An 11,850-nucleotide genomic window follows, 5' to 3' on the forward strand; every position below is an offset into this window, starting at 1 on the left:
ATCAGATTCTCAATTATCGGTGACGAAGGTTTTCAGAAGCTGTTGTTGTCCATCCCCCAATTTGAAACGTAGGTAAGGAGATCCTGCAATCTTGAAGACAGAGACAATCTTGAAGAGAGAGAGAGAAATCCATGGTGACGAGGCAAGATAACAGCGTGGAAAAAACAAGAACTAGATCTGGACCTATTCGGTTAAACGGAACAAAATAGATGTGAACTATGTAAAAGGAATTTCTCTCTTTTAAAAGGAATTTTCTTCAGATTCTCCTGTTAAAGGATTTTTCCCTCATAAAACTCCATTTTCTCTCTAGTTGTCGCAGGTTTTTCAAATCGGATGTGCTATGCGAATTGTGTGTGAACGTGTATGCGAATTATGTGAATTGCGAATTGTGTATGTGAACTGTGTGGTTCGGTTATGTGAAGTATGTGTAGTAAAACTATGTGAATTGCATAATCCTATGTGAACTTTGTATTGATAAAACTATGTGAACTGTGTATTTTTAGTGTGCGTTGAAGCTAGTTCACTATGAATTGTTTGTACATGTATTTTCTTATATTTTTGTAAAAATTTATCTATAATTTCTAATTGATAATACTTTCAAATTGGAAGTGTTTCGGTTATGTGAATTGTGTGATGAGCTTTTTTCGTATATTTTTGTGTGTGTATTTTTTATGAGAATTGTATATTTTCTATGAGAACTGTGTATTGTCCATGAGAATTGTGTGTTTTCTATTAGAATTGTATTTTGTCCATGAGAATTGTATATTTTCTATTAAAACTGTGTATTTTATATGAGAACTGTTTATTTTCTATGAGAATTATGTATTTTTTATGAGAAGTATGTATTTTAGTGTGTAGTGAGGTTATGTGAACTGTGCATTCCTATGAGAACTGTGTATTTTTCAATGAGAATTGTGTATTTTCTGTGAGAACTGTCTATGAGAATTGTTTATTTTTTATTAGAACTGTGTAATTTTCTATGAGAACTGTGTATTTTCTATAATAATTGTTTATTTTAGTGTGAAGTGAAGTTATGTAAACTGTGTATTTTGGCATATATATATATATATATATATATATATATATATATATATATATATATATATATATATATATATATATATCAATCACCTGCATTTGTTTTTTATTACTTTTTGTTTGAGGTTGAGTATAACTATATTTGATTCTTATTCGTATGTGTATTTTCTATGAAAATTGTGTACTTTTTTATGAGAATTGTGTATTTTCTATAAGAATTCTCAATGAGAACTGTTATTGTCCATGATGATTGTCTATGCAAACTGTATATTTTTCTATGAGAATTATGTATTTTCTATGAGAACTGTGTATTTTAGTGTGTGGTGAGGTTATTTGAACGATGTATTTTTCCGGTTCACATAGCCCTTTCACATAAGAACTGTCTATGAGAACTATGTTTTTTTATGAAAGTTGTGTTTTTTCTATAAGAACTGTTATTGTCCATGATGTTTGTATATGAGAATTGTGTATTTTCTGTGAGAATTTCCTATGAGAACTGTGTATTTTATATAAGAATTGTATATTTTTTATGAGAACTGTGTTTTTTCTATAAAAACTGTGCTTTTTTTTATGAGAACTGTTATTTATCTATGATGATTGTGTATGAGAACTGTGTATTTTTCTATGAGAATTATGTATTTTTCTATGAGAACAGTGTATTTTAGTGTGTGGTGAGGCTATTTGAACGGTGTATTTTCCAATTCACATAGCCATTTCACATGAGAAGTGTCTATGAGAACTTTGTTTTTTTATGAGAACTCTGTTTTTTTTTTCCTTTGAGAATTGATATTGATTGTCTATGAGAACTGTGTATTTTAGTGTGTGGTAATGCTATTTGAACTAAGTATTTTTCAGTTCACATAACCATTTTACATAGTTCTCATAGAATTGACTATGAGAATTGGCAGACCAGTCCAATGAGCCAAGGGTATTTTTGTTCGAAATAATATGGGTCAGAAATTGATTCTAAAAATATAAATTTTACTAAAAATGGACATGTAGACAAAAAGTTAAGAAGAATGGACAAAATAGTAAAAATGCATGAAAAGTCAAGAGAAATAACTAAAATAAAGAAGAAATATTTTTGTCAGGACTATTTGAAGTCCGAACCTAGAAAACGGGGCTGGCCTAAAAATTCCCCTTTTTTATTTTTTGGATTTTGTTCTTATTTGAATTTTTTTCGTGTTTGTTTGTTCTGTGACAATTCTTTTTTACTTCTTCGATTCGTCTACTTTTTGCTCAAATATTTTGAACAATGACCACTTTTAAGTAAACTTTTTTTACTTTTTCTATTTAAAAGTGGTTCTTGTTCAAAATATTTGGGTAAAAGTAAATTTTTTTTACTTTTCAATGAGACGAATCAAAAAGTCAAAAAATTTTAGAGCAAAACAAACAAATGCGAAAAAAATTCAAATAGGAACAAAACCGCACTTTTTCTAAAAATGTTATCAGTTAAAAAAAAAAAGAGAGTCATGCTAGGGTTCCCTTTCATTTCGGTGGCGGCGGGACGGTGCTCCGACCGTGATAGTGCTTTCGTTCCATCAACATGTCGTCATTGCTTTCCTAGCTCGAGATTCGGTTGAATACTTGAATGTGCTTATGATTCTAACTCATTGTGGATCCGGGCCTGGTAGATTGTGATTTAATTAGTGCTTAATTATTTGTATTTTTGGATATAATGATCTCTTCCCCAACCCTTTTGTGGGCGTTTCCCTTTTATCTATATACACTATTTCAGGTGGATTTAAGTTTTTGCAATGTTTAAAAAAAAAAAAAAAAAAACATGTTCATCTAGAGCTATCGAATTAGGCCGTTGAAACTGATAAAAGTATCTCCAACTAAACTTTTTATATTTTTTGTTTTTGTGTTTTCACATCTATATTTTGTATAATCATACTCCTCCAATCATACTTCGCTTTGAGATTTTCAAATTGAACAGTAATTTTTGTTTTCCATATATGGAGAATCATTTAAGGAAACAGCCATTTGAGTTCATTCGAAAGTTCAATAGGAATAAGAAATGTTGCATTAGTATTTTTGGCATTAAAAGATGTTTTTTGCTGGTAATTATTCCAAAAAAATATTGTTAATTCTATAACAAAATCACTCATATCCGGTAATGCAAAAGAAGCCATTGAAAAGCTAATGAGCATTGTCAATGTTTTTGTCATTGAGATAGCTATTCCACCTATTTCGTCGAGATAAGTAAGACGTATTCTATTATAACTCATTTCTGCCAAAAAAAAGTGCAACACCAATAAAGGCATGAGAGATTATTTGGAAGAGATACAGCTTATCCGAGCTAATAAGATGAATCAAACGAGTTATACATCATGAACTTTGTACTGCGCACATCACTTAGATGGGTTCTGTAAATTCATGTAGGAGGATATGAAGAAATATAATAGGAACGGAAGTACAAAGAGATGTAAGAAAGGTTGAATCATATATCTTTCTAAAGAGAGATACTTATTCACGGAGCTAGCCGCGGTCAAACAGCTCTTTACGGAAGCGCTTAATCTCAACCGTCCGAACCGTCCAAAATACTTTTGAACGACGGAGATTGAGCTCCGTAAAGAAGGTTTTCTGAATCAATCATCAAGAGTTGCGTTAATTCGAATAACCCGCCTTCTGATATCGAGGTTTTAGTTCATAATTGTTTATCTCTCAGGGAGTTTTTTATTTTATGTGAGTTTAGTTTTATCAAACGAGACTGTAATAGGGTCGCACATGTTTGTGCTAAACAGCCCATTTCTTGTGGTTTGTCTGACATGTGGACTTCCATCTTGCCTCCATAGAGTTCGTCACTTTCTGATATATAAGTGTTTCTGCCTGTCAGATTAATAAAATTTTCTCACTTCTGTCAAAAAAATAAAATAAAAACTCCTTTCTAAATCACTTTTTCATTGATTTGTTAATGTAGCGAGTCCTCATAATCGAGATCGATTTGGTTTGGAATGACATTAAAGAAAGGAAAACACGGGAATAAACAACTAAAATCCTGCGCCAGATCCAGGATTGACGTTAATGGCGATCGAGGTGGAAGATCAAGTTTAACTATGCAAGTAAATTTTTTTTTTAATCCTGATGAAATTAGGTGTACCGTGTACATTTAGTGGTCCCATTCGCCAGCTGTTTAATTCAAGAGAGGAAAAAGGAATGGTAGCGCATTTTCAAGACCCGAGGCTCGGGAAATTTTTCCATCTTAAATTTTACTAGATCCGAAATCTTCCGACTTTACGGTTAGAATTGGTCCTCTAAATATTAATAATCGAGTTACGCGTAAGCAAACATGCATGTCCGACTTCTTGCAATTTAAAAAAAAATATGAGGTTATTTTTTCTAATAACCAATTTATTGCTACTATTAAGCTTACGGTTATGGAAATCATCAAAAACATGACCGAAATGTCGCGTGATGAACACTCAATTTTTCTAATCATCCATTGTGATTAATGGGCATTCACGCTAGTGATTAATTTATGCAACACAGTTTTTTGGTTTTGTCCTTATTCAGGTTTTTTTTTTTTTTTTTTTGCGTTTGTTAGTTTTACGCCAAATTTTTGGAAAATAAGGGTGAGTATGGTCGAGAGGAATTAGGAAAAAAAAATAATTATGACTTTTACACAAGTATTTTGGGAAATATCCAAGAAAAAGTCTAAAAATTGACTTTTTGAACTTTTCTTTGGATATTTCATATTTTCCAAAATACTTTTGTAAAAGTCATAATTTTTTACTTTTCCGATTCCTCTCATCCTTACTCACCCATATCACATAAAAGTTTGGTGTAAAAATAACAAATGCCAAAAAAATTTGAACAAGTTTAAACCAAAAAAATTATTCTACATAAGTTAATGATCACTGGCATAAACATAAATATACACATTATAATATTTGGACGGAGGCAATGGCAGATGATGTTTCATGTTGACAACTTGAAATTGTACACTTAACCTGGTCAATGAAATTCATCAGTTAATTATATTTCGATTCAATGACGCCATTCGTTGGCTAAACAATCTCATAAGTGCAAGGTTGGAGTGTTGGGGAGGTCCTGTCCCTCAATGGCTCGCTAATCTCGCCCTTGATGATGTTCGGTCATTTGGCCGATCCTCTAACTAATAAAAACTCTTCTTTTTTTGCAAAAAAACAAAAAAGACCTATAAAAAAATTGGGAGAATCGAACAATATTGAAGGCTAAGGAACTGTTTGGAAAACTGTCTCACCCTTGTAAGTGATTATACAAAGATTAATATTACCCATTTTTTTATTTTTTATTTTTTAAAAAAGAAGAAGATAAAATAGTACGTATCGATATTAATCCAGTATTCTTTTGGCTTTTAGTTTTGGCATGTTAGCAGAATATGATAAACCTTAAAGAATCAAGATCCTCTCACATGACTATGCACCATGACATCCCCACACTCCCATTTGATGATCGATCCAATCGTTCGTTTCGAAGGATTCGATGTGTTTATCGATTGTGCATGCATAAATATGATAGACCGGGTATCTGTGAAAACTTGGTCGAATCACATTTATTTAAGAATAGTAAAAGGTTGGTCATTCATTTTTTCTCACGATGAATACGTTTTTCGTCTAGGTGGATACCGATGCCGAGTCGGCCTGATATTTTGCATGAATGATAAACACATCGAGAACAACAAAATGAAAGTCTTAAATCGTCAGGCTCTATTTTGCATCTGAGGGCCTATATCACCTACTAATACCTAATTGATCTTTTGCTTGACAGCTTGAATGATAAACAAGTCAAGACCAACGAAACAAATGACTTGAACCGTCAAGTTCTATTTTACATCACATGAGGAACAAAGTAAGAGTGTGTCTGGTGGAAGGATCCTTTCTCGACCTTGAAAATGTAAGAAAATATGCTGACCTCCAATATGTAGTGGGCAACTTTGAGATGCATGCCATGACTTTCTTGTCCATTGACTTCTTTGAACCACAGAGGAATACGTAATTAGGCCTAATCACTAACCGTAAACAAAAATTCTAACAGCAAAGACAATTTGCAAAGAACCATGCAGAGAAAAACGCGTTTGGCCTCATTGCGGGTCCCGATGTTCGCCCCTACGAATCCAAAAGTAATACTTACCGATATCCGCTGGAGCTGATTTTTTATAGGGCCCCATAAAATAATATTCAAAAATTTATGGATATTTTTCTAGATTTTTTCGGGACACGAAATGGGGCCAAACGCGTTTTTCTTTGTGTGGTTCTCTGCAAATCGTCTCTGCGGATAGCAGGGCTCAACCGTAAAAGTACTGTAATTATTATTATTATTATTATTATTTTTTTTTTGCTCGGCAAACGAAACACTTTTATAAATCTCGAAAGGGGTACATCGAGGGGAAAAGAAGGAAGAGCGAACTTGCTCAACCGATAAAAAGGAAACACAAAGGTTAAAAATACACCATCCAGCCGGGGGTTGGATGTGATACACCTCAAACCCATAATTAGAACTTCAGCTTACGAATACCTTGAAGAAAACATTTAAAATCCTCCACTGAGTACACCTTGATATCGAACTTTGCTTTCATCCACATTGCCATCCTAGTCTTAATCTGGTCCCCTACCTCGCTAGCTGACCTTGAGGTATTGTTGAAAATAAGATCGTTCCTTGCAAGCCACAGTGACCATAAGGTAGCAAAGAATGTCACCTCCCAAGTGTGCCTTTCCATATTTCTAAACCTTGTGCCAAACCACCAATTAGCTAAGTCCGCCAAAGAGGGTGGACAAACCCAAAACATTAGCCACCACACCATAATAAGCGACCAAGTATTCCACGAAAACTGACAATGCAAAAATAGGTGTTCAGGAGTTTCCTCGAAGGAAGCACAAAATGGGCACTTTGACATTGGACCCACCTGAATCATATTCTTGCTCACGAGCATCGATCTGGACGCCACCCTTCCTTGTAAAGCTAGCCACGAGAAAATTTCTACCTTAGGCGGACTGAGGTTCTTCCATACGGACCCCAAAACTTCATCTCGGGCCTGCACCTGCTGCTCCCATTGGCGATAAACTGATTTCACCGAGAAATTCTTGTCTGTAGACCAATTCCATTGCAATACATCCTTTTTGGAAAAGTCTAGAGCTACACTATTTAATCTTTGTTGTAACTCCACCTTTTGGAGCTTTTCCCATTCATACAAACGTCTACCAAAAAGTAGGTTCCAACTATCTCCGCCAGCCCCTTCCTTAATAGCACTAATAACCAGGTCCTTCTTAGTAGAAATTCGGAATAGCCTGGGGTAAACATCCTTGAGAGCCTTGTCCCCCAACCAAATATGGTTCCAAAATAACGTATCTTGACCCGACCCCACAAGAACTTTGAAGCCCTCTTGAATTATAGTACCGATACATGAAGCTGCATTGCCTATGGAACAGATATCTCTCCATATATTTGTGACCTGTCCAGAATTGGGGAGATGAGGAAGCCAACAACTCTGGGTCAAATTATACTTCCCTCTAATGACCTTGACCCAAAGGGCATCTTTATCCTTACTAAACCGCCACCACCATTTAGCAAGAAAAGCTAGGTTTTGGATCTTCAGATTTTTCACTCCCAAACCTCCATTCTCTTTTTTCTTGGCAACCTTACTCCATCTCACCAAATGGAGCTTCTTCTTATCAACAGAGTTACCCCAAAAAAATTGTTTCTGCAACTTCTCTATGGCCTTGGCAACAGCTATTGGTAGTTTAAAAAGGGACAAAAAATAAATGGGCAGATGACCAAAATTAGAATTTAGAAGAGTAAGTCGACCTCCCGTTGAGTTGAATCTACTTCTCCAAATGCTTAGCTTTTTACCCATTCTTTCCAAAACTGGTTCCCATGTCTTAATTCTATTCGGATTTGCACCCAAAGGCAACCCCAAGTATTTGATTGGCAAGGTCTCTACTTTGCATCCCATCACTTGAGCAAGAGCAGTAACATCTTGCTGGCCGATCTTAACTCCACACAAAGAGCTCTTTGAGAAATTTATTTTCAGGCCAGACATAAGCTGAAAACATCTCAAAATCCTTTTTATATTAGCCAGCTCCAGTCTATCATTATTGCAAAATAGTATCGTATCATCTGCAAACTGTAAATGAGACAGAATTACTCCATTAGCCCCAATCTTTATACCCTTGATAATGTTTAAATCCCGAGCTCTTTTCAACAAAATATTCAGAGCTTCCACCACAATGTTGAAAAGGAAGGGGGATAAGGGATCTCCTTGCCTGAGGCCTATCTGAGTGTGAAATTCCTGAGTGGCAGAACCATTAATAAGGATAGACATTGTTACAGATGAGATACATTCTTTAATCCACCCACACAATTTTTCCCCGAAACCCAACTTCGAAAGCAAGTCCAACAAAAAACCCCAGTGAACACAATCATAAGCTCTCTCAAAGTCTATTTTGAGAATGAGACCCCCATAACGATTGTTCTTCCAACTGTGAATCACCTCATTTGCTATAAGAACTCCATCCAAAATCTGTTTTCCCCCAATAAACGCAGCTTGGGACTCCCCAATGATAGAAGGGAGAAGCAATTTAATTCTGTTGGCCAATACTTTGGAGAGTAACTTATAAACCCACCCCACCATACTAATAGGTCTAAACTCTTTGAACGAAGTAGGGCAATCAACCTTAGGGATCAAAGACACAAATGTAGAGTTGATACCTTTTGTAAGCTTTCCATTGGCATGAAAATCTGAGAAGAACTGGAGTATCAACACCTTCATAAAATCCCAACCTTTCTTAACAAAAGAAAAATTGAAACCATCCGAGCCTGGTGCCTTGAAATTGCTGCAATCCTTCAGGGCTACAAGAATCTCTCCCTCCCCAAACTGATTTTCCAAAAAAGAGGCATCCACTGGAGTAAGTTTTCTGCTAAACAACCCCCCCAACACTGGTCTACCGGCTCTTTCTTCTTTGAAGTTGGTGCTGAAATATTCCATAGCCGCCCCTTTAATCTCTTTTGGACTGTCCAACATTCTTCCATTAGCCTTGATCACACCCACCATATTCCTTCCGAATCTGTTGTTTGCCATTGCTTGGAAAAACCTCGTATTTTTATCCCCCAATTTCAACCATTTGATTCTAGACTTCTATCTCCACATAGACTCAGTTAAGCGAGAAAGTCTCCAGAACTCAGATTTGGTTTTGCACCTTGCAGCATTTTCATCCTCATTTAGCTGTCTCTCTTCCTCTAGAAGCTCAAATTGGTGGAGAGCTGACTCAGTTTTTTGTAAGGCTAAGGTGACATCACCAAAAACTTCTTTATTCCATACTTTCAGCTTATGTTTCACTGCCTTCAATTTCTGCATGATTATGAAGCCTGCCCAACCAGTGACCTGACATTCATTCCACGTTGACTTGGCCAACTTCATACAACTCGGATTTGACAGCCAGATGTCCATAAATTTGAAGGGTCTTGGACCCCAATCCCTACCATCCTCTGAAAGCACAATGGGGCAATGATCAGATATAGGTCTAGGCAATCCCCATTGAAGCAATTTAAAATTTTCCATCCACTGAATTGAGACCAAAAATCTGTCTAACCGACTATGAATGGCACGATCTTGAAAATTTGTCCAAGTAAAATTTCTCCCCAACATAGGGAGATCAATGAGTTCCATGTTATTACGGAAATCAACGAAGTCCCTCATTCCCCTCTCAATTCTCAAACATCCCACCCTTTCATTCACATCTTGAATCTCATTAAAGTCTCCCCCCACACACCAAGGAATAGAAGAACTAGCCTTAACGTTCAGTAATTCCTCCCATAAAAGTTTACGCTGTACTACCTCATTCGGAGCATAAACGTTCACCACCACACAAGGGAATATATTGTTAATCACCCCTTGCACCTGAATAAACGACCTCTGTATGATAACACTATCAACTTTAAAAAAATCTCTATTCCAAATACATAGCAATCCCCCGGATGCCCCGATTGCATTAGAACAGACAAACTCAAAATCAGCATTACCCCACATTTTTTGGACAGATAATCTCTCCAACGATTCCAATTTTGATTCTTGAACGAGCAACATATCAGGTTTTTGATTTTTGATAAGCTTAAACAAAAATCTTTTTTTAGTCGAACTCCCTAACCCTCTTATATTCCAAGACAACAGCTGCATAAAACTGAGATAGCCCCAAATTCACACCAAAACAAGGTTGCAAACCTTAAACCCCCGCTTCTCTCTCAAGCATGAGAGAGTATTCCCGAGATTCAAGCTCAATCATAGAACGTAAAATCATCTCATCATTAGGTTGGAAATTAATGCCCAACTCACCTCCAATCGCCATTGTTGCTCTGACCTCTCGCATCACCCTTGAGTCACTCTGAGGAGAGACCTCAGCAGAAGATACAAACTTCTCCACCTGAGCTCGATCTCTGTTCACCATCTCTTGAATGAGCCCAAGGTTTGATAGCTGGCGCCTTCTCCTTCTCCTGCATTCGGCATCATTAAGATCGACCAACAGATTAATACAAGGGAGCTGAGAGCATCTTGCTAAGTGGGTTTGCTCTCCAGAATAACCCCCACCCAAATTAAGCTCTGGTGCTTCCTCCTGGCCTTGCCTCTGTTTCGGAAGAGGACTAAATGAGTCAGCAACACACTCACTTGGCCCACTAGATTGGGATTTTACAGCCCCACCTTTATCTTAGCCCACTGGATTACAATGTACCAATAGCCCACCTTTATCTTGGGCCTCTGCAACAACCAACTGGGCTTCCTCAACTGGGCCCACATTATCTAACTCGGCATCTTTAGTCTCGTTCATATCAAACAAGTCCTCAACCAGGGATTCAAAATCCCCTGATGTTGCTTGTGAACCAGACTGATCAAGCATTAAATGCTTGCTTGCACCCTCTTGCTGAGTTCCCGCCCCCCTACCATGCCTTTTGTCTGCCCCAAGTGAGCCTACAATCCCAACGTCACTCTCACCAACCTCGTCTTTTCTATCGGTTGCTGGGTCTGCAAAAAATTCCACGTCATCGTCACCTTCCACTCCATCTCTGGTTTGAGGTTTCAAACCAGCATCCACCGGAGTAAACTTTGGCTGCTGGAGACCATCACTACTGATATTAACCATTGGAATACAAGCTTCCACTTCATCTGGATTGTTAAAAGTGGATTCCTCAGTAACTTTGACATCATATTCCATCCCTTGGACCACAATTTTTATCCATCTGTCAATTTTTTGGCTTTCTCCCGTAGCTATCAACACCCTCCCCTTGACAAAAGATAATGCTTTCAAGGTATCCTCATCCATTGAAATAAAATAACCCCAAATCTCACCAAGCTGTCTGAACATTTGAGCATTCCAAGCATTTAAAGGAATTCCTTGACACCCCAACCAAACAAAACGTTCAAAGCTGGCGGGTTCGCCATTCCACGGTTTTACCACTTCGAACCAACGATTCATCCACAGATCCTTAATAAGCGAGTCCCTTGCTTCTTGACTTTGAAAAGTAATAAGGACTGATCTTCCTCCCAAAACCCTGAACTGGGTCACTCTGTCGGATTCACAACTAAGCTTGCTTTCAAAGTCTTCATGGAAACAACTCTATGCATGATAGCCACAGCACTTCGAAACAAACTTCCATTACCAACAGCTTTGGCCTGTAAAGATAAACTCTGTTCTACAAGGGGTTTAGAAGATTCCCCTTTTAGAACATGTACAAAAGATCTTGTCAACCCATACTTGCCCATATTTGTCTCCTTTTGCCCCGAGGATTTTAGCTTGGTCACCTGCACACAGGGTTTGTGAAAAATGGGTACCCTTTGTTTTG

General features: G+C 37.0%; 1 protein-coding gene across 1 annotated transcript; it reads right to left on the reverse strand.

Annotated features, from left to right (window-relative positions):
- Window positions 1–9,154: 9,154 nt before the first annotated feature.
- Window positions 9,155–10,102, reverse strand: LOC131328649 (uncharacterized). Its single transcript, XM_058361566.1, has one exon. It carries the CDS (start codon window positions 10,100–10,102, stop codon window positions 9,155–9,157), a length of 948 nt encoding a protein of 315 aa, XP_058217549.1.
- Between the last annotated feature and the right edge of the window lie 1,748 nt (window positions 10,103–11,850).

Source organism: Rhododendron vialii, chromosome 6a (assembly GCF_030253575.1).
Source record: "Rhododendron vialii isolate Sample 1 chromosome 6a, ASM3025357v1".
NCBI lineage: Eukaryota > Viridiplantae > Streptophyta > Magnoliopsida > Ericales > Ericaceae > Rhododendron > Rhododendron vialii.

Coding starts and splice junctions, on each gene's coding strand:
- LOC131328649 (XM_058361566.1), bottom strand. CDS start 10,102: ATGTTGCTCGTTCAAGAATCAAAATTGGAATCGTTGGAGAGATTATCT.